The 23971-nt window shown below is 38.8% G+C and overlaps 2 protein-coding genes across 4 annotated transcripts; one reads left to right on the top strand and one right to left on the bottom strand.

Moving 5' to 3' along the window:
* Positions 1 to 6760: 6760 nt before the first annotated feature.
* Positions 6761 to 14485, top strand: LOC111341455 (uncharacterized). The gene is made up of 6 exons (XM_022948429.2): positions 6761 to 7778; positions 11368 to 11451; positions 12501 to 12628; positions 13305 to 13421; positions 13511 to 13590; positions 14195 to 14485. The coding sequence occupies exons 1-6, from the start codon at positions 7120 to 7122 to the stop codon at positions 14309 to 14311; spliced, it is 1185 nt and encodes a 394-aa protein (XP_022804164.1). The 5' UTR covers positions 6761 to 7119; the 3' UTR covers positions 14312 to 14485.
* An 866-nt stretch (positions 14486 to 15351) lies between these two features.
* On the bottom strand, positions 15352 to 23753 carry LOC111341444 (uncharacterized). Of its 3 annotated transcripts, XM_022948409.2 has the most exons (8): positions 23480 to 23753; positions 23312 to 23368; positions 19236 to 20476; positions 18747 to 18820; positions 18074 to 18134; positions 17874 to 17980; positions 16462 to 17164; positions 15352 to 16331 (listed from the first exon to the last, which is right to left on the bottom strand). In XM_022948409.2, the coding sequence occupies exons 1-8, from the start codon at positions 23494 to 23496 to the stop codon at positions 16291 to 16293; spliced, it is 2301 nt and encodes a 766-aa protein (XP_022804144.2). In that variant the 5' UTR covers positions 23497 to 23753; the 3' UTR covers positions 15352 to 16290. The 3 variants fall into 3 exon arrangements, with proteins under 3 accessions (XP_022804144.2, XP_088596287.1, XP_088596288.1); XM_088740161.1 differs by lacking the exons at positions 23312 to 23368; positions 23480 to 23753 and adding an exon at positions 21687 to 22018; XM_088740162.1 differs by lacking the exons at positions 23312 to 23368; positions 23480 to 23753 and adding an exon at positions 21692 to 22018.
* Positions 23754 to 23971: the final 218 nt, after the last annotated feature.

The following is a 23971-nucleotide window of genomic DNA, read 5'->3' as shown; positions in this document are numbered from 1 at the left end:
TATCAATCAAATCGATTGATGCTCACTGGTCAGTAGAAGATTTGCATCTCTTCTTTATCAGCAGTTTTTGCTTAACTTTCTTTGTTTGGTCGTCAAGCCCAGGAACTTTTTGCAATACTGTAAATTCTTGTGATCGTAAAAAATAAATGCGTTTTGTTACTGTTCCACACGTTTCGATTTCTCAAGTTCGAAACGTTAGTTTTTCATGACACTACTCCTTATACATATTGGCCCGGAGGTGCGTTTCATTTCTGCCCGCTATCTAATCGCTTTTGTTACATTTCCCTAGACAACTATTGCGGCCACCTTGGGCAATTCATTTTGACTGCATGATAAGGGTGGTTTCCTGAAATGTTAAGTAATGTACCAGGGACTTCCCCAATTGTGTAAACCAGAGACAGATACGTGTATATCTCATAAGAGCACGTTTTCAATAATTGAGAAACGAAGGAAAAAAAACCAAAAGAAGGCCATCTTTGAAATCTGATTTTAGAATCTACCGTGCAATTTTTTTTTTCATTTAGTTTCTCGGAGAATCAGTTTTCTTCACAACCTGTCTTATAAATGTACAATATTTTTTGAACAAAGCAGTCTTAGAACTTTCTGCCTCACCCTGTAATTGTCTTATAGTATCTATGTCAGATAATATGTGTCTATTTAAAAACGGCATTGATAAATTATCGTTATAGAGCCTTTTCTGAACTTGTTATGTTTTGTCTGGCGATTGATCATTAGTACGTGGCTAAAGTATGGTCTTATCAAAGGCACTTGTGACCCCCTTTTTTGTCAAGAAAAGTTGATGAAAAAAATATGTGTAACGAATAGTTTTTTTTTTATTCAAAGCTTTATACTAAGCTTAGAGTTTTTTTTTTTTTTTTCATCTATCAAGCCCTGTACGGTGTATAACTTAAATGCCTTATGCTTTGTCGCAGAAAGATCCAAAATGGCCCAAAATCCGGTTAGGAGTTGTGATAAATGTTGGGCTTGGAAAGATGGAAAAGGGGGGGGGGGTGTGGGTTCTTTTCCCAGAATAAAACACTTAATCTTAATGTTGAGTGACATACTGGGTATTGCGTGGTGAGGGAAAACTACTTTGGATTATTAACGACACTGAATAGCCATCTTTGGTACTGATACACCATCGAAGGTGCGAAAACATCATTCCGAATGACAACTTACGATAACTTAATTAGCTGCGTCATTAATGACGAAAAGTGATTAGATTTGTGAGGGTTATGGAATAAATTATTTCACCCTGTCTGAAATACAGTTTGTTGACACGTGAGATGGAGCCTCTAACCGAAAAAAAGATGTACAACTGATCTGATCAACTATTAGTCATCAGTCACAGTGAGGGTGAAAATTGGTGAGCCCACAATGCGGACGATCTGTAGGTCAGTTATTACCTAAGTCACCCTTAAATTATACCTTAAAACCAATATTTTTAAGAAAAACAATAAATAACTATATTAAAAGCATTTAATGAGTAATTCAGTTTGTCAGGCAATGACTGAGTTATTGAGTGAGTCAGTGAGGCAATTAACTGTTTTAGTTTCATCTGAAACTGACTCTCCATGAAGTAACTGCTTTTATTAAAAACTGGATCATTGGATAATGCAATTCAAGACTTTTTATTGGCTTAGCCCTTACGGTATATGAACCAATATACCATAATCTACAAATATGGTAAGCGTACGCGTCAGCTTAAAATCAAAAGGGAGCTAAAAAATCCGGTTTATTCTTACAAAATAATAATTTCTTGGGGGCGTTTTTAATAAAACAATTATTCCACTCGCGCTTGTTTGATATGAGATGATTATAGCCAACGAGGCGCTACGCGCCTCGTTGGCTATCTATCATCTCATATCCAACGAGCGCGAGTGGAATAATTGTTAAATATAAGATCATCAACAGCACCCGTACTTTTTACTCCAAGAAAATCAGGAACTTTCCAGCACTCGGCGGCAACGTTGTTCAATAGACTCCCGATAGCAACAAGAAACATTTTAGAACATCATGTTTTTTACCGTAGTGCTAAGAAACATTTGTTTGCTAAATAACGGTCTTGAATCCAGATAATATGTATTGTATATTTTAATATCTCACGATAAGTTACATTGATTAATTTTATTATTGTTATTATACTTTTAATTAGTTACTACAGATATATATATATATACTTAGATTAGATTAGTACTGTTACAGAAGAAGATCTTAATTGTTGGAATCTGTAATAAATCAATAAATTAAATTAAATCAAATTAAAATTCAGTCAGTGAGTCAGTTAGTGAGTCAGTGTATCAGTCAGTTACTCCATCCCTACGTCAGTCAGTCGGTCAGTCCGTCATTGAGTGGGTGAGTCAACCTTTAGTCAATCAGTCGTTTAATCCGTCAGTCAGCTAGTCAGTTAGTCAATCAATCAATCAGTCATTAAGTGAGTGGGTCGATCCTTTAGTCAGTCAGTCATTAAGTTCGTCAGTCAGTTAGTCAGTTAGTCTGTCAATCAATCATTGAGTGAGTGAGTGAATCCTTCAGTCAGTCAGTCAGTCAGTTAGTCAGTCAATCAGTCATTCAGCCAGTAAGTCAGTCCGTTAATCAGTCTGTCAGAGAATCAGTGTGTGAGTGACTGAGTGAGTGAGTGAGTGAGTGAGTGAGTGAGTCAGTCAGTCACTCAGTCCGTGTGTCAGGTAGCCTGCGAACAGGCTCCCGGCTTTGAGGAGCACAACGGCGCGAACTTCTAATTGAACGGGGAGCCTGTTCGCAGGCTGTGTCAGAGAGTCAGGCAGTCAGTAAGTCATTCATTCAGTCAGTCAGTCGGCCAGTCAGTCATTTAGTCAGTCAGTCCGCAGCCTGCACCATACTGAAGTAGGACAACTGCTCAAAGTACTAAGAAATCTACAGAAAAGGAGTAAAACAAGTTCCAATCAAATATAACAACAAATCGAAGTGTTTTCGCTCTCGAATGTAGACAGCCTCTGTAATATAACCCTTAGGTAGTCAATAACGATCAGTGAATGCGATATCACTAGTCAATCAGTCATTTAATCCGTCAGTCAGCTAGTCAGTTAGTCAATCAATCAATCAGTCATTAAGTGAGTGGGTCGATCCTTTAGTCAGTCAGTCATTAAGTTCGTCAGTCAGTTAGTCAGTTAGTCTGTCAATCAATCATTCAAACAAAGTGACAGCGTATGTTTCAAAAATTCCGCAATTAACGAATGGTAAACACCACAGCGTACACTATTGAGTTATGGATGCACGCGGGAGGTTGCTAAGCACGAAAGAAGCGTAAGAGTCGCTCGAGGCGATAGCCGAGAGCGACTCTAGCTTCTTGAGTGCTTAGCAAACCTCCCAAGTGCATCCATAACTCAATAGTGTACGCTGTGGTGTTTACCATTTGTTTTATAACATAACATTAACACATTGTAGCTAAAGAGTTCCCTTTTATTTAACAAATCTTACGTGACCAGAAAAAACAAGCGCGCGCGGAAAAATAGTCTTTGCATTTGCTCACGTCAGCAGCGTACACCCATGGGCAAATGGGGGACGCTAAATTGACCAATCAGAGCGCGCGCTTTACTTTGGTTATGTTATAAAGAAAAATATCAACCCCCGTAATTGTGCTCTTAGTTTACAATCCTGCTCTGCTAAAAACGTTTTGCAGTTACTCTCAGCCGAATGCGGTGACCAATAGGCCTTTTGCAGCTAGAGATCACGTGCTTAGATACCGCATAGCAACGCCATACTGGAGAGCAAGCACTCCAGTGATCTCAGACAGTATAGAGGTCACAGAGGTCTGCATTCAAACAAAGAATACAGCGGATAACAGATCAAAAGGTATCCCAATTCGAGAAATCTAGTAAGAAGTAATCAACAGCTTCCCCGGAGTGTATAAACAGCAAAATCACAACAAAATTTGTTTTCCGCTGATACACTCCAAGGAAGCTGTTGATTAAAACTTACAAGATTTCTCGAATTGGGATACCCTTTAACTTGTTGTCCGCTGTATTCTTTGTTTGAATGCAGACCTCTGGGATCTCTATTTTGTCTGAGATCACTGGAGTGCTTGCTCTCCAGTATGGCGTTGCTATGCGGTATCTAAACACGTGACCTCTAACTGCAAAAGGCCTATTGATGCCCTTGATTATCTGCGTCATAGGGAACTTTTGCGCTCTTTGTTTAGTCGCACGTAAAACAATTCAACGAATGACTGGAATGAACCACTTTATGTATATAACAACGAAAATAAAAGGGCCTTTTCAGACTTCTTTTTGCGAGCTCCTGTTCATATGTTGCCCAAGTCGAGTCTCCTCAAGGAGTGGCGAAGATATTTTCTTTACGTTCTGCTAAGAGATAAAACGTTGCTTCGAGACAGGCACGAATCAGCCTTTGTACTGACCAGAAATGCTAAACCATGGGCTACAAAAGGTGAACAAGTTGAATCACTGCTGTAATTTTGCCTGGGGTAACTTACAGAGAGCTGAGCTAATAAAAAAATCAACTGACATGATTATTGGAACGAGAAAACGCCAAAGTGTATCATTCAAAGCCTCATGCTATTTTTGAGGCATAAATTAGGTTTGGTACAGCGACAGCTGGAAGCTATGTGCTCGCAATAAACGTAAACATATCATGTTCTCTCTTTCACCTACACATGAGTGCTTCGTTGACTTGGCTCTGACCAAAAGATTTAGGTTTTGCTGATACGTGTTACTTTCAGATCACAGAAGGCGTCACCGTGCCGGAAAACAGACAAACTGGGATAGGAACGCTGTTTTAGCCTCGTTTCAGTGTCTTTCGTGTTCGATCTCAAATGGCATCTGTTTTATAAAAGACTATTAAAACGAGGAAATGTTTAAACGAGCCCTGAGGCGCGCTAGTGTGCGCAAAGTTGTTCCTGTTTGGTTTAGCTTAGTTTGCTAGGGTAGGTGTAAAAAATCTGATAACACCTAGAAAACAAAACGATAAAGTTTTCGAAAACATCGACCGTGTGTCTGAGCCCTGAGATTTGATAGGTAACAACCAAAGGGGAACGTAACGCTTTGAATTCGAGTCATCGCATGATGCAGATGTCAATAATCTCAATGATATTTAAACGATGAGTTTTATGTTTATCAAGGCTAAATCCTTCCTCGACGACTATCGAACAAAACTTAGGTTGTTTTGATCTAAAACTGAACGCAGTTATCTTCGGAGAATATGTGTAAACTACAACGAAATTTTTCTCAAAATTCATTTTTGATGAAAAATTAAAAAACAGTCTTTTCGTAAACCCACGACCCGGTGTACCAAATGTTCAAACGTTATCAGTAAAGGATATAACACTTTTATTCTGAAACTTTCTATCATTAGCACACAACCTTGTCATATCACCATTTTATTTCAAACCCAAATTCATTTCATATTCATCAGGAATTAAAGTTAATGTGAATTGGGATATTGAGTACCTGAGATGAAAACCGACAAGGAAAGACCTGTAGCGTTCAATAATTCATGACTCATTTGGATCAAAACTGTTCAGTGATTTACATCGTTTGAAAAGATTACACACCGTTGGTTTTTGGTCATCACGAAAATCTGAATTGTGTGCGTGCCTTTTTTAGTTTGATTATTTATTTCTTTTATTTATTTTTTTTTGACAGGAAATTTGACTGGTGAATATGCATATGCAATGGATGACTTGCCTCAGGAAAGGAAGTTTGAATAGATTAATAAAAGGAAAACTTAAAAAAAGGTTCAGTTGGAATAATGAAAAAGAAATCTATCGATAATAGCCCGAGTGCATCATAATGGTTAGATTCTCTTCCTCTGTTATTTCAGTATTGTTAAGTACCGCTCTTTGGTAATATAAATAAAAACAAAAGAAATAAGTAATTTACTGTGCTGACCAGATGAAAGAGCAAAGTTCTTTTCACACACACAGGATCTTTACCGACTTACCCTCCTGATTGTCCGCGTGCTGTTTCTAGCAGTACGACTGCTGTATTTTAGCGGTTTAGAGTTAGTAATTTACCACCCCATGGTTTCCTCATTATCCAGAAAATTCCACCAAAAGTCGGCTCCTGAATTCACTGATAACAGCAATAGGACTCGAAAGCAAACGTTTATGTGTTTACCTCCGTAGAATTTGTCAATGAAGAAACTGATTATAAAACATAATATGAGCGTAAAAGTTTATGTTTTGAACAACGAGTTTAGATAAATTCCCTCATTGCTAAACAATTTCATAGAATGGGGATCAATCAACCTAAGTAGGAAACGAGTGTTTTCCAAAATGACCCCTTTAATCACTTCGTGTAAGATTCTTTGAGGAAACACAAAGAAACCTTTTGCAGAAATCACCATAATTCAGAACTAAACTTAAAGTGTTTGTTAAAGCGGATTTCAGATTCCTGACTCAATTTACTCCTTACACGTTCTTGTAAACGTAACATGACAATTTCGACTGAATTGGAAGACGCACTCCTATTAAATTTATCAAAAAGTCCATGGCAAATAGTAGAGCGATCTTAATAATCCAAACAGCTGTATTCATCTGTGGAAGACAAGCCGGCGTTTCTCGCTGCTGTCAATTTTTTAAAATTATTTACCCGCGAAACAGCTGCTTTGAGCTCCATAAATTGGTTTTATTGTCTTTTCTGTCGTAGATCCATTCATTGAACGGGTGTTATTTATTCGTTGATTATTAGTACCTTCCAGCCAATCACATCGTCGCTATTCTCCTCAGAATAATATGCAGCTTTCACGGCGGAGTAATTATGCGCGTATATAAAAATATGGAACAAAAGTAAAGACAGAACCGAAAAGCGGACACAAATTGATCGCGAAAACCACTCAGCCACTAGCGCGGTTTCGAATTACGATCGTCTTGAGTCGATTTCCTTCAAAACCTATTTATATTACCACGCGGAAATATTCTTTTCTTTTTTTCCGAAAAATTTCTCGTTGTTGTTATAAGCCTTATGTACCAATAATATTCTATTCGAATGCGAGCAAGTGAATAATCTGTATTTATTCACTTAAGGCCCAAGTCAGTTTATTCCGAGCAGAACACGGCATACTGTCGAAGGGAGCCGAAGCTGATTTGTGATGAACACAATATCGTAGAGTCCAACAGACAAAATGATTGCCAAGAAGGTCAGCATCACAAACTGTAGCTCCAAACCGATCGCGAAGCCGGCGGCGGCGGCGAGTTCATCTTCGTGGCCTCTACCAAGCCTACGGCTTGTTATAGTTTGTGTTTCTCTGGCTGTCACTCTCACCATGTCAGCTATGATCATTTTTGTGGACGTGCGAGCGCCTTCCTTGGCCGATATCTTTCTGTCTACAATGTATTTTCCTTTGGGTCAAGGACTGCAACTGAAGGCTCGGCGTTGGTCAAATAACAAGACCGAGTGTTTACACTTTTTCAAGACTAGAGACGAAAACTTCAGGCGCTTTGACGGTTTGCAGTGCGGACACGCGTTCTGGCAAAGCACCGCAAATGCAGAGGAAAAGGATCGATATGTGAAAAAAATCGCAACGAATTACAGACTATTCGATAGGGAATCACTCGCCAGTAAGTACTTTAATGAATATTGGCACGAAAAGCTCAAAGATCCGTTGCCAACGAGTTTTTATAACGAAGAAACAAAAAACTCTCCGAAAGCAGGGAATGAATTTCGCGCATTTAGATGGGATCCACTCGTGCCTTTGCCAACTGAGATATTCCCCATTTCGGGCTCGAGTCCGTGGATTCACCGTGCCGGTTCCACTTCTAGGCATATCATCTACATTTTCAGGTAGGTAAAAAGTTGACCCGACGGATAAAAAGATCTCGGGGGAATATAAAATTTTAGAGTCGGTGAAATAGTGATTCTCATTTCTGGGATGGGTTTTAGAATATTTGATAAATGTTGAAAAAAATTTTTCGAACGGATATTTTGTTGCCTAATGTAAAGATGAAAACCTAAATTCAGTGCTTTCAATAGCACATCGGAACAAGCCTCAGTAGCCCCAGAACATATTATTTCAACGCTGTTGAATTTTGATCGCTTGAAGTAATTTACACCGAGAATCCAGCTAGCTATTGGGTTCAAAGATTTATTCGAAAAGAGAAAAGATGTTGTACCTAATATTTCTTTTCTTATTTAACACTGGGCGTCTGAGAAAGTCAATAAGATATGAATTTCCGAGAATTTCTTTCAAATAGTTTTAGGAAAATGGACGATTCAAATATTCATTGTGCAAAGTAGATGACAAACGGTGCAATGTGTGGAACGAACTTTTTTTTTTTAATGATTTCTACCTTTGACAGAGGGGGAAAAAAGCCTTCTTAAAAAATTACCAAACACATCTTAAAAAGTTCTAGCAAGAAAGATGTGCCCAATATCCGGTTTGGAAGTTTTTTCATTTGAAGTAGATTGCACAGTTGTTTTCGGAACTAAACGGCATATTCAATTTTTAATACCTTAATATTTCGCGTCAAACAATTCAAAATCTACAAAAACCTGATTGGTCTTGTTAGGTTATCCCGCCAGATTATCCAGGCGGTGATAAACAGTCGTGTGTTGAAGTCTTTGGAACTTTTTTCGTGTGCATCAGTTGAAAAGAGACGGGTTTGGGACAAAATACAAAACGAACGACGAAATAAAATCCAGTTTCTTTGCGGTTAGAACGTTATGAGTTTATTTTATTAGGGAAAGAACAAACTTCTACCTTCTGTCATGAATCACAAGTTTAAATAATAACAAACAGGCTCTGCTGGATAGAAGACAGAATTTAATTAAAAACTCTTAGGCCTTTAAAACAGCTTCAAGCAAGTGTTGGGTATTTCATGAATTAGTTTATCAAAATGTTGTTTGACCGAACTTAACGATTGACTGCCTAAATCCAGAGTATGGTTCAACGAAATGACGAATAATGACCTTGAACTTAAGTAGCACTGCATGAAAAGGTGAAAACAGAAGGTTGCTCGCCAGTGGGAGGGAAAGCCCAATTAATAAGGTACAAATTTACAATAAAGGGACATAAGGTGATGTAAAACCACTTTGTAAAACTCATGAATGTGGCCTAGTTAATTGTGGATCATTCAATAAACTTCAATGACAAAAAAGTAGGTGATTGTGATGGAGTTTTTGGATGTAATGTGGAAACTTACTGACCTTCGCTCAACAGCAATTAGAATAAGATTACCATATCTTCTTTGTGGTTTTTTAAGGCTAGTCTTTATCTTTGCCGCCCGTTATTGGAAAAAAAAACTTTTCTGTTATTCTATTTTTTAACATTATTTTTTGTAAACTATGTAGTTCATAGCCCGCAATCGACGGAATTGAGAATTGAGAACCAACAGCTTTTCTTCTCCCCTCTGTAAGAAAAGTTAGTCGTTCACATGCGGTAAACCAGCGTTTAAAATGGTGCAAGTCCTTGGTACATTTGCTACTATTTCTGTTCATAAAGAAGTGGATTTGTGTAAAATAATTAGAGAGATCTGCTGATATAGTTTCAGTATTCGATTTCGGCGCGCGGAGAATCGAAATCATAATTTCTAGATATCTGCCTTTTTTTTTTTTTTTTTTCTAATTCTTTCAGTTCTTGAGAAAGATTCCGTGTATTTGAAAACGATAAAATCTCTTAGAAGGTGTACTATATACACTTTTACAACAGTATGTCGTCAAAAGTAAACCAGAATACATTTGAATAACAAAGGCCGCGGAACACCAGGAAATGACAACCAAGGTCTTAATTAAAAAGGAAGAGTGAAATGTGTGTGTGTGTGTTTTTTTTAAAGTGATAGCAAATTACTAACTTAAAAGCCTCCAAAGAAAAATGACTGAACATGGAACCTGATAAATGTTTATTTACTTCGTCCGATAAAATTGCGTTCAATCTTCAAGTTGTGGAACTGATCAGGACCCCTATAGCCCGAGAAATGTTTTTTGGCAATGAAAACGCTGCACTGTACTGACTCACAAAGAAACTTGTAATAAAGGAAGGATTCGCTTTCTGTCGTTTTAAGCTTCAAAACGTGAGAGGTCGAGGCTGACTCAATATTCTACTCTTGAAGCAAGGGGTTCAGTAGGGTGATAAAAGATTTTGGCGATGTCAAAGAAGGTAAACACAACAAAGATAAGAAAGAAAGGGAAGACATTGTAAAGTGAAATTTTATCTTGAATTTTACCAACAGGTGCTAACAGAATATGCATACGCCTATCTAACCTAGCCAACAGTTATTGAATTAAAGAAAGTTCTTAGAGACTTTTATTTCAAGCTGTGAAATGACATCTAATTAAGAAGGTAGAACACATATATGTGCGGAGAAAATTGTTTTAATACTCTTTTTCGGCGTTAAATATCGGAAGAAACAATTACATAGAGTCAAATGGCGGCAACTTGAAAGCTGACCTGTACTGGACTTTATGTCAACGATAATTATAGTAATAAGAACATGCTGTAATTACTGTAATTCGGCAAATATGATGCACGGTTCAAAACTGATATTGACTCATGATAATGGTGACATGATAATGTCATTTTCTCGAAAATACACCTTATTGCATGCAATGATGTCATCTCCGAGAACTCTGCTAATGAGTTACATGTATATATATTCCGAGGAAGATTTTGTTTGCTTTTATCAACTAGATAGAGATTATTTTAATGGCATGGTCAATAGATTAATTAGTGTTTGATGAAGGACCTGTCATTAGTCATCCCCTGGGTGGGTGGGAGGGGGAGGGGAAGGGAGGGGGAGTGGGTTTTTTTTGAGGGGGTGTCATATAGTATTCAGGGGGAACGGAGGGGGGATCGGTTGTCGCTTTCACTCCCAAGATCTCATTATCAATTCTCCTTACTGTCTGCCATACAATTCTTATCATGTTAATTCAAAGAATTTCAACCTCGTTCCCAGGGCCTTTTTCCTTAGCTGGTTCTCATTACTTGTCTTTTTGATTACGTATTGATATTGTAAGGAGAGATTCTAGTTTGGCCACTAATGGGAATTAAGGGGTTAAAGAGGGGACTATAGAAAACTGACTGCCAATAAGGAGGGAATAGAATACTACTGAGCCTTATGGGGAATACAGGTAAATTTTAGACCATTTTATTGTGACACAATCAAAATCGTCTGACTCCTCCCTAGACGATAGAGAAGGACTGGTCTCTAGGGGTTTGGTGGTGCCTCTTCAGATATCTCACGGGTTCAAAGTGTGTCTTTCAATAAAGTAGGAACACGACGCTCCTTGCCACCAGCGGTCGGAAAATGTGTTTCTTTAAGCCAGTCTTTCTATAGACTGAAGATTTCTATTGATCCTGCAGTTTCAGCGAACTTTTATGGAAATCTTAATTTGAATCAGACCTTTTTCTTCCTACTCTTATTAACTCGGTTCTCAGACAGGGGCGGGTTTTTGCACGACTGTTGGTACAGGGCTTCAACAACAGTAAGGATCCTAGACTTGGGGTGGAGTTTGCCGGAAGGTAAGGAGAACTAATCGCTTAAAACGTTTAATATCGTAATACTTCTATCGGCGACTTTTTGAGCAACAAAAGGAACAAAAAATGCGTGTATGTACCTTTTCCATCCAAGGGTATAAACATTAACCTCCATTACGCACGAAAATATGCTCGGATGCTTGTCTGCCGACACTATCTGTTCGGAGAGGTAAATGGTTCGAGCCTTGAGGAACAGCACAAGACCAAGAATTCTTTTGAGAACAGACTAACAGTCCTCGGACAAATATTCACGATAGAAATGTTGTTTCAGGAGCTTGTGTCAAAGTTTGATTAACCACTTGTGCTATCTCTAGACATACTCACCCAGTGACGGATCCAGGGGGAGGGTCCGGGGGATCCTGACCCCCCCTATCGGACCTGACACTTACAACTTTGAGACTGAAATTCTAACATCTGCAGGATCGTGTATCACTTTTTAACTGGCTGATTTTTTAAATTAATGAATCCAAGTAAACGGTAAGCAGCCAAGGAATTATAACGTGCAACCGCGACTGGTGGGAGGGGGTGTGGAGGGGGGGGGGTGGGAGAGAAGTAATTTGCCTCAAAAGAGTTCAACAATCCTTTCTGAACCAAAGTTTGGACCCCCCCTATCAAAAATACCTGGATCCGTCCCTCCACCTGTTTCGAACTTACAGTAGGAACGAGCAGGGTTAAGGTCTTTAGACTCTCTTGGTACGACAGTTGTAAGACTTCATAATTCAACAAAATGACGAGAACTTCACTTCATAGCGGGGAGAGAATGCAATACTTCCCTTGGAGGAGAGCAATACAGCTCATTGCTGGGGCTAGGTTAGGGTTCCTGAAGAATCTTCCCCCTAGTTCGTATGGTCATGTTACCTTTTTGAATGCAGAATAAATGTATGAAAAAAACGTCCTTAACAGCGGTACTGGGCTCAAAGCTCTCGAAACAAAATGTTCTGCGCAAAACGAAGTCAGTTCGATACAATTATATACAGCCTACACGACTTAATTTGCATCGCAACGAACTTAATCGTCGTGTTAATTTCCCCTAGGTTGGCTGGTGTTATGGCAGAGCTGATTGAGGAAAATGAACCCACCCCCTTGCGGAAGTTTCTGTTAAACGTGCAGTGGGGTATACGATACTTTATACGAGCCACGCCCTTGCTGTGCGCTCAAAAACGTAAGCACAAGTTTTCTCAACATGATATAATTTTCGTTAAAGTCAGTTACTGCTCGTACAGGAAACAAAAAAGAGTGTCATCTGTTGTCTCCAATGAATCGTATTTTATATGTTCAGGAATTTTAGCATTATTCCGGTTGACCCTGGCAGGAGTTTGAAGGAATTTCGAGTTATAGGGCTCACTCAGTTTGTAAGTCCTATTGTAACTGTTCTATTGAGATGACCTGAGCTAATTAACAATAACAAGTAGAACAATTTTTGTTATTTTCTTCTTAGCTAGTCTAAGAAAGTCTATCAAATACTCTTTAGTAAAGTTTAGATCATCATTTCTCGTTGTTTTCACATTTTCTAAATGTTTTTTTCCGATGCTGTGGCTGTTTCAACGGTTTTGTTTTATTTTTTGAGGAGGAGCTTATTGACTTCATACTTTCGTGTACTCCTCAATTGTGAAAGGAATGGGAGAACGTCCAAATACAGCGTGCAAATACAATGGCTTTCTCCTTAATTCAGTTTCCAATATCCTGGTTTTTGTCCTGTCCTTCCCAGAGATTACATTCCCCTAATCCCTTGAGGGTGAAAAGGTGGATAAGCTGCAAAAATTCTAGAAGTTTTAGTTTTATACGGCATTTTTCCATTTTTACCCTTTCTTTGCATTTTTTCTCTTTTCCTTTTTTAGTTTCCACGGCGCTGTCCATTCTGTCTCATTGGACGAGCCAGCTGCTTAATTGTACATGGTCTTCACTGCGCATGTCACTTACCACCCAACTATTTGCCTGCTGGAGGCATTTGATTGGTGCGTACACGGTGCTTTCGTTAAACAATTATTCGCCGTCGGGGAAGTAAAATCTTCAATAAATTTTAACATTTCCTTTTCATCGTCAGGCTCAGGACTAGGTGATCTGCATTTCTTTGGTGTGGCCATGTTACTGCTGATCCTCCATAAGCTGCACATGGTACTCACGGTAAGTCAATAAACGATGTAAATAAATTACGATCGAGGAAATATTGTGCGTTTCTTCTTCCACTTCTGTATCATTTTATCAAATAAGAGCGCGAGAACGCGCGAAATATGCTACGGTATTACAGAATATACGGAGCAACAAAATGACCGTATTAAATCATCTAAATTTTGATTTTTTTTTTCCCATTTTAGGCTTGACTTTTAAAGAAACGAACTTTGGTCGCAAAGAATGTTTTAATGGTTTTGTTCGTGTTGTTTTCGACTTTTGCGTACCCCGTATGCGATCGATAAGATGTACGGATAACGTTGTAGGTGTACGGATAACTAAAATCAAAATACTTAAAAGTGAAATAATGGTGGAATGATAGATCCCTTATTTGATGATTAAACATATACGAGCGGAAATATGCTCATGCTCATATTTTAGAAATACTACGCAGCTCGTAAAATAACCCCGTGCATTGGAATGTATTTTTTAAATGGCTTATCTTTTCCGCAATTAGCACTGTCTTCGAACAACCGAACGACAAGACTTCCCAGAATTGCAAACCACTAAAGTCGGAAGATTAAGCTAATTCTGTTTTGTTTTGTTTTACTTTTTTTAGCCATATGATCAGATGGACTTCTCCCAAGTCAGATGCCAAAGCATGCTGATGTCAGCCATCGAAAGAGCTCGACGACAAAATTTGCTTAATCAGGATCTGTTTTTACAGCCAAATTAATGAATTTATTCTTGCAAGTGAGAGCAAACAAAATCGGTTTGTATTAATGAGAGAGTACTTTTAATTTATTGAAAAATTCGAAATTTAATATAATCTACGTACATTATGTATCAAATATTGTTGGAGAATGAATAAAGTTGACGAAGCTTTCAAAAGCTTCTAGTTACAGAAAAACTTATGTTTTTCCTCAAGAGATTCTGTTTAAGAAACCGAATCGCGCTGATTCCCGAACTAGTCTCAGCTCGAAAGATTTAGTTGAGCTGCTACTTTATAGTAATTCGTTAGGATTTCCTGTAAATTATCCAACTTCGTAACAAGGATTCCAAATATTTTCCTTGTGAATTACCACAAAAACTGTGTGTAGAACAGTGCGGAAAAATGCATACTGACATCAGGAGTGTCTGCTGAATCCACATTCGAGACAATGGTCTGCTTGCGGGCGGTAGTTTGTGTTTTTACCTCGGTCGCCATATTGGACGGGTGGAAGATTTGGGACGAGTGACAAAGCGAGGGGGGAAGGGGGCGGGAAGGGGAGAAAAACTCAGATCTTCCACCGGTCCAATATGGCGACTGAAAAAATACGCCGCGCTGAATCTCGCGCATGCCAAACTATTGCCTGCAAGCAAGCTAATGGGTGGATAAAATCGGGACTATTGGTCAGACTTAGTCAGTGTCCGCCACAAACAGGGTGTCCGCTTTATCAACAGGGTCTCTGTACATTAATAATGGATGACATAATCAAATCAATAAACAATAGCATCGCGGAGAAACCAATTAGTTGACACGAACAGGACATATGATACTCGACTGACAACAACTCCTCAGTTGACTCGGATGATGACTTCCGCTCAGGAGGTCGAAACGTCGGTCACCACTACCGACTACAGTCCCTCTCAGGACCACGCCCAGCCGGGCGATCAGTTTACAGGATTACCCCACGTTCAAATTGAAATCAAATTCGCTCGCCATCTCTCCAAACTATGCTTTGAGGGGATTAGTTATTGTTGTATTTCATGTAATGGCCAGTGAATACCTTTGGCTGCAAAAGCAATTGACTGAGTTTATTAAACCAATTTGAAGGTCTTTAAGTGACAAGTTTATTTGAATTGACGAAAATTCATAACATTTTCTTACAAAATCATTTTATTTTTAACGTACGATCGTGATTACAGCTTTATCCTTGTTTAGCTACAAAATTTAGCGATGAACTATGTGTGGTATAACAAGAAAATATGTGATGAAGTCGTTTAACATCAATAAAGCACTGTTAATTTGTAATCACCAATAGTCCTAATACCTTTGATTAATTATCTTAGGCCCGACATCCATACTGATTTGGAAAAATTGTCTATCGAAAACGGGTTTTAGCGTGAACGTTAGCTCTGCAAACCCGATAAATTTGAGCGTACTGGGAACTTTTCGAGAAGCAGACGCCCGCTAGTTTTTTAAGCGTGATAACTAGATCCTTATCCGCATACCCAAGGATGTATTTAAGCAGTTTTGCTTCTGGTGACGTTTTCAAGCTTATTCCTCTTCTTGTGGTCGGGGCTTTAGAAGTGTACTCAAAACTGAGGATACAGATTATGTGAGCGGTCACCAAGCTCAATTGAGGATGAGGATGATGGTATCTGTTGCCAAGCAACCTGTCTCTACCAAGTAACATATTTTCAATCTCATTTTTCTCTTCCTTATCATATATATGTTTCGTTGATATATGAAGCCCCTCTCTTTGCTTTTCCATACGAGGTTAAACAGACATCAAAAACGAATAACAAGACCTGTTAAACTCTTGATATAGTTAAAGCTGGCCAGCAGCTATTAAAGACAACATTAAAAACCGTTCCGTGATTGAGAGAGCATGGGCGAAGCACCTAAAGTTCAGTTTTTCAGCTGCCTGTGGTGGCTTCACGAGATGCTTTGGGAAAGTCAATGACAGTTGCATGGGGTAATGCAAACAAAGCTTCTCTCAATGTTCCGTGTTACTTATGAACTGGAATCACTTGAAATACCGATCCCGATGCTGGAGAAATAAGAAGAAACAGAAACAGGAAGTATTAGAAAGGTTGAAATGAAAATAAATTTATCTCTTTTGCAGTTCTGTTTCAGTAACAACATGGATTTAATTATCTGTGCCGGAGGCCAGTACTCACCAAGGCCGATTTCCACGCTAGTCAGCGCGTTCAAATTCATAGATCTTCCGCCCATTCCATTTGCCATCTTTTTCTTTGACCGATTAGCATTCGGCGAAGTTCGGCTCAGCGTCGATGATTTTCGACTGGTCGGAACAGGCGACGATCCACGTGAACGCCCTCCATTCGTAGGTGATGCGTTTCTTGACAGCGAAACGGGGGAGGTTGGACGCGAGTTTGGACGAGAGGACGGTCTGGAAGAAGGCCGTGACCGGGAATCGTATGGCGTGACATAAGTAGCTGGATGTGAGCGACTCAAGCTTGGTGTTGTTGGCCTGGATCGTATGCTGGGTGATCTGTTTACTACGGGTCGTCTGGAAGCTTTGTTGGGTGAGCTGTGTCCAAGGCTTGCAGTCGAAGTGTTGAGGTTAAATGAGGAACCTGTAAGAGTCCCCAACCTGAAATTCGGTTTGGAAGTTGATCTTCGATCGGGACTAACGCTTCCTGTTCGACTAGAGCCACGGCTTGATCTTCGCGAGCGAGTTCGGCTTCTGCCATTGAAACTGCTGCCACTAATGTTAGAATTTCGAAGTTGCCTGTCTTGTTTAGCGAGACGTTTTGCAATTTCTTGAAATTCGGAGGGTAAGTTACTGTACGCCTCAACCCCATGAGTGTCAGTTCTGGGTTCTACCCGTCTAGACTGACCCAATTTACTTTGCTGAATCTAAAACGGCAAGAGATAGGGGATGTTAGTTCGGCAAATAAGTTAAGTTGATTTTCGATATGAATTACTTCTTGTAAAGTAAGCCGTCGTGCCCGATTCAAGAAACAAAAACTAACTATATATCATTCCCAAGAATGAAAAACTTTTTTTCCGTTTACGTGAAAGATGTCCTATATCGAAAACCCAAACCGGAATACAGACGTGAGAAATACAAAAATGGAGGTGTATTTATCCGGCAAAGAAGTCATTCTTGTTTAGTTTTACAACCTGTTGCATTAAAGAATCTCGAGACTGAAATCCTCCAATAAAATTACTGAATTATTTATTAGAACTATCTTATACATATGCCTTATTAACCAAGCGCGAGGGCCGTACTAGGAGAATATCGGCCCGAGGTCTTGACAGTACGGACCGAGCGCAGCGAGGTCTGTATTAAAAGACCGAGGGCCGATATTCTTCTAGAACGGTCCCGAGCAAGCTTGGTTAATAAGAGATTCATGACTGAAGTTCAAAGGGACACAAGTGCGGTATCATTCGGGACCATTCGGGACAGTGCCCGGTTCAATACTGAGAGAATATTGACCAGCAATAGAGCATTTTGATTGGTTGATTTTAGTTATTGGCCCTCTGACTGCCCGAGTCGTGTAATAAAAAAGACATATCTAATGGATGGGTTCGATTTTTTTTTTTTCATGTTTGTATCAATTACCTTCACTCGCCCTCCTCCTGGCACGTGACCAATATTGCTGAAGGAATTTACTTTAGACTTCGCTTTCTTGTTGAAATCCATCTTCTTCGACTCGACTGTCTTCGCTCCTGGGAGAGATTTCAAAAAGAAAACGAAGATTATAGATAATAAGAAATCATAGAAAGCGTTTTCCTGGTTGGAATTCAAATCTAAAAGCTCACCTTGTCGACATTTCAGTTGGTGAGATTTCCCGTCCGATGCTTTTGTTCTAACGCCTTGTTGCTAAAAAATATTGCACACGAAAAGTAGGTAAGAAACATTAGTTGCAAAGAATAACTGGATGGAATGACATGTGACACTTAATTCTATTCCAAAGCGGTGCAGCAGATCCACCTGTGATTGTGACTCTGGTGGGTAATGAAAAAAGATTAAGTAACCGCAATTCGAATAGTTTTTGTTGACAGACTTTCATTTATATCTTCAAATGGGTGGAAAGAAGAGGCCGGGGAACGGGGCGAGCTTATCTCAGACTAATTAAATTAAGAAAAAAAGAAAAGAACCAAACAAGACAACACTAACCAGGAATGAGCGATAATTAAGGGCGGCAGTGAATGTAATATTAATATTAGAGTATAAAAAAAAAGCAACAACAATGTTGAATAACACGCATCAAAATAAGCAGAGAAATAGGGTTCCTCTCCCTCAGCAAGTGCTTTGTAACGATCATTAGCATCAGTTGGTAATTCGGTCGTGTTAAGCAAGTGACGCCTTGTGTAAATGTAATCCATCAGGTGATTGGGCATTTTTCAAACGTCCAAGATAATCCAAGATTTCTTTGTTGGTAGAACATCGCTGTTAAGTTGTTTGTGTATTACTGGCAGTTCTTCAACGTACCTGTTTTGCTCTGCCATTTTGTTTTATGTATGAATTTGAATGTACCTCCCCATTTGATACCATCTGGTGCAGGTCTGTGAACAAAAAAATAAGATCATTTAGTCGGCATTTCCCTTTTCATGCTCTCGCAAGGCGATGGAGCCTATATTTAGTTTATTTTTCATCTTGTTTTGGAGGCCACGTAATGAAAGGGTGGTTTCTGATCGAAATCATACAAGGAAGAACTACTATAAAATTTTTTTGACTGCTTCTTGCATAGCTTCATGTTCCCGAAGATTTTCGACGACGCGCCAATGTATTTTGTTAACAGCGATTCAGGGAGACAAAAATTATTGCACGGTCAAAAATATCGGTTTTGCTTTTCCACGATATCTTCATTCCTTTCCTAGCAGTTTCGCTAGTTTACAGTCACAACTATGCAGATTTCGGCTGTTAGACAGGATTTTCTGCACTTGTCCAATCCTTCTTTTTTAATTAGATTTAACTTACTTTTCTGTATCCCCGTTCTTTGGTTCATTTCAGTCGCGGACATGCTGTCGCCAGAAATGTATGAATCCAAGCTGTTTTTTCTGGAACTACAAGGAGTCTTTGAGAAAGCTTGTTCTGTTGTCGGGGAGTCTGGGTAAAAATCTAAGTCGCTCTTTCCATCACGTGACTGCGATAAGAACCCGGATGTGGGTATTTCGCTGTCTGTAAACACGTCTGAACTCAAGTCTGACAAATCAACGTTTAATTCGTTGTAGTCTCCATTATGCAATGTCTCATTTTGTTCACTAACGTAGAGCAATGTTCGATTATATCGGTTCATTCTTTCGGGATCCTGCATTTCTCCTCTTTTCGCGTCAAAATTCTTATTTCCAGTTTCATTTCTTGAGCTCACGTCAATCTCCATAACTTCTGGTTCGCCAAAAATCTTCTCCTCGGACGTCCTAATTGGATAACTTTCAGTTCTAGCCTCAATACTGGGTGTTTTATCATCTTTTAATTTTGAAAGATTTTCCATTGCTGGTGTTGTCCGAATCGGAGAATAATCTCTTACTCTCGCGCCATTTCCAGACGATGTGTTTTCTTGCCGAAAGTCGGTGTCCCCTGAATTCACCTCTTCGGCGTTATGCGAAGGACTGTTGCAGTTGTTAAAATCCGTTCTCCACGAATCAACTTTTGCTATACTATCGGCAATACTCGAAGATGTTGGGTTACTTTTGGACAGCTGTTTTGTTTCATCATCTGCCAGCCTTAATCGTTCCAACACCGCTTGAATTTGCAAATCAGAATTTGTCTTTCCATTTTCCGGTTTACTTTCATCCAATGTCTCTGTTCTACCCTGAGCATTTTTCGCGTTTACTTCTAGAACACTCTTTACTGGTGAACTAAAAATCTTCGGTGTCATATCCAAGGTGCCAAAATTCGCAGATAGCACGCTTCGCGCCGGCGAGTTGTTCAAAGAGCTTTCCATAGTATTGTCCAGTATTTGGTAAGAATACTTGCCAATTTTCACTTTCTTCCTTGGACTTGTTAAAGCGATGTGGTCATCGTATAACTTGATATTTCCTCCCATTGAATATTTAAACTTGATACCTTCTGATTCATACGAAACAGAAGAGCCATCTTGAAAATTTTGAGGTTGCTCTTGGATTCTGACCTCATCAAGATAAGGAAGATATTCTTCACCAACAGCAAATGCTTCCTCTGGAATATAAACAGCTCTATCGCCTTTCGTTTTCCGGTATCTAGGAAATGAAAAGAAAACAAAATTACTCTTAATTGTACCAAAATCCCTCTTTGCAAGATAAAATTTGATTTGATTCCTCCTTATATACTGACTGACATAACCCGTTCATCGGGAAAATGTGCGAGGAAATCATCTGATTGACAACACGAATTTGTGTTTGTAACTTGCGGGACAGGAAAATACGACTCTGCATATAATTTTGCTTTCTTCGGTTACCGTACGCGGTTGTTCTCTACGTTGTTGCGTACAGCCTGGTTTCTGTACTGGAGTTTGTATTTGATGTATGACGATAGACATTGGAAACCATTTGTACCTACTCCAACTAAAAGGAGATTGTCCATCAAGTACTTAAACTATTCCCGCGATAAATGTTTCCCGAAGAACTGAAATCTGAGCAGAATGTTTTCCCTTGAAATTCGTCATTGGAAAATTATTCTTTACTATTAATTAATGACTCTCACTCGTTAACAGGGATCTCTGTTTTACTCAAACATAAGATCGTTCGGCAATGTTTTCAAAAGTCTGCGGAAAAAATATGGACGATTGAATTGTGGCGCCGTGATTGATAAAAGAAATTCCTTCTCGAGAAGCAAAGAATAAAGTTTTGAATCCTGCAGTGATCAAGGAAAAACATAAATACTCTGTTTAAACAGCAGCGGTGAAAATTTCCCGGAATAGAAAATACAATGCTCAGTCGCAGCCGACATGACACATGATGTATATTTTATGGTTAAAATATGTACAGCAAGTGCAATTCAATCGACGTTTAACCAAGATATTGGGATAGTTTTTCGATATGTTAAAAGGCGAGAGAAAAGTAACAAACTTCTTCTAGTTAACAAAACAACTGCCACTATATGTGAAATGTTATTCCCGTATTTCATATCGACTGTATGTGCGATGCACGGTTATCAAGAAGTTTAAGGTAATGATAACGCTGAATGCTCTGTCATCTAGTTTTATCACAGTAACAATATCCTTTTGCTCTTTACAGTTGAAAGTTAATTTGCTAAAGGTAGAGTTATTTGAACGAAATTTTGTGTTTAGCTGATAGAGACGTCAGTGTTCACTGTCTAAACGGCATAAATGATATCTTGCGACTTCATTGCTGCTCAGTTAACCGCATTTCGTTTCATTTTTTCCAGTGATAGATACTTCACCTATGAAAAATTTACCCAACACAATGAAATCGCAAATTGAATCAATACCTTACTTATTCCTTTGCCGGTAGAAAGGTAAAACTTGAGCCTTTTGGAGACCGCTATGATGGTGACGGTGAATTTATGTATTTGGTCAGTAGCACTCGAACGGACTACAAACTTTAGCAGGTGCTGCTAACTAGCATTGAATATGTAAATTACGGTTGCTATCTCTCCAGTGTATAAAATAAGTGACAAAACCATGAAAGTATGGGAAAAAGAATGAATCGTTTGCGAGCCACCGATTACGATGCGGTTACGAATTCCTCCTTCTTCCAAGTACTTTGGTTCCGCGCAACTGAACTTCCGTCGTAGTAGGAATTGTTCGGATTAAAAACATAACCATCCTAATGTTGCGGTTAACTCCAAACTCCAAATTTTAAACATCATGTCTCATTCCTAAAATTAGCATCGAAACTACATACCAAAAGCATGCATCAGGGGCAAAAAAGTAACTTTATTTCAACTCGGGTTGATGAGGCCAATTAGGCCCCAAGCCATGCAGTACATGCTAGTATGCTGAGAAAAGTTATAATGGAAAAATAACCAATGACTGGCTTTCTAACTACTTTTGTTAAATAAACAATCCTAACTCTTTAAATCATAAAATTATCTGAGTTATGATTGAAAAAGAGAAAAAAAATAATCGAAAATACTGAGAGCGCAATTTTCTCCGTCTGGCTCATGTCTTGTTGCTGTATGTCGTCTCGCAAGAGTTGAATAAATCCTGGCGTTTGGTAGCGCCAGTTTATAATAGTGAGTGTAAGTCGAGTTTGATAGTGTACGGTGTTTGGTCTAGTGACATTATTCCAATCCATCAGCCTCTTTAGAAATAACACCGAAAAAAGGTGTTCTAGAAATACAACCTTCCTCGAGGTATCAAAAATTGATTAATGTCAAAAAGCAGTGCTAAAGCCGAAACTCAGCAACGTCAGTTTCATTTCCGAGGAAAATCCGAAAATCACACGAGTGGTACCGAAGAGTGGGTCAAGTAAGTAAGTTATCTCAAGCTGTGAAGGTGTTGTTATAATGCACCTTTAGATTGCTTGAGATTACTCATGACCATGATCATTTGCACAAATGGAGTGAAGAGCTATGTCTGCAAAAAAAGTGTACGCTTTTTTCCGTAATGGCAAATCATAAATTTTTTTTAGGTAATTGAGTTTTAGTTGATTTGAAACATTGTTAATTAATCGTCTAGGTAACTATTTTCCATAAATATTTTTTGCCTTTTTGGCGCACATAAAGCAGTATAATTAAAACTGTAAAGATCAGTTTGAAATGTCTTCTAATTAAAGTAACCATTTAAATTTAGATTTGCCGTAAAGGTTTAACGCTTTATCGTGAAGAAATAAATCTGCTTGAGCGGTAAATAACACGATATACTGAGTTATTAATGGGTTTATAATCATCTCCTGCAAGTGTTCGCAGAGCTAACGACACACTTTGTTATAAATTCTGCTCTTTTACTCGAGCGAATAGGTATTGTCGTTAACTGGAATAAGTTTCTACTTCGCTACAACGTCAACGGAATCGTAATTGGCGAGAACTAAAAATTCCTCATGCGTAAATCACATGACATGATCCTTTTAACTACAATTCGTTTCTCCTAACACATCACATATTCTACTTACCTTTGTAGCTTCTTGTATTCTCTAAGATCTTTGTAAGTTGGTCCAAAAGCGTACAAACTGCGAGAGAAATGATCAGTTTACTTAGCACTTTATCAAGGTTATTTATATACTACACTGGGTAAGGGTAACGTAACTTAGAAGCTTTGAAACCAAGCGCGAGAAACCAACCCTAATGCTGTCCACATTTTCAACCGCTGATGGAATGTTGTAGAAGTTTTTATCAATCGTAGACGCCTTGTCTGCAATAACAGTTAATTTAAGCATAAAACGGGATATCGCAAAGGGAAGATTATAGATTACGTGGCGGTGATCTACCAAGAAGGTCAAAATAATGGAAACAAAGCAAGGCGAACAGGTCTTGACTGGTAACAAAAAGTAAAGCCACCCGCCCGAAACTTATGACAATTGTGTAGGGATCGTTTACTTTTTGAAATAAAACCGTAGGTCAACAAAACGTTCGATTCTTTGAAAACTCTTTTCCAGAATGAACTGAGAAACACCTTTTACTCTAAAGAACTTTAATTTTTCTGCAAATAACTTGCAACCATAAATAAAACATCACTAGCGTAAGTTTTAATATTTTACAATAAGCGGGGAAAATAAAGTAGACAGCCGGATATTAGCTCCAACTATCGATCGAAAGCGTTCCTTTTCCGTATT

This window comes from Stylophora pistillata, chromosome 12 (genome assembly GCF_964205215.1).
Source record: "Stylophora pistillata chromosome 12, jaStyPist1.2, whole genome shotgun sequence".
Taxonomy (NCBI): domain Eukaryota; kingdom Metazoa; phylum Cnidaria; class Anthozoa; order Scleractinia; family Pocilloporidae; genus Stylophora; species Stylophora pistillata.
The sequence above is the reverse complement of the archived record's forward strand: the minus strand, read 5'-3'. Positions and strand labels throughout refer to the sequence as shown.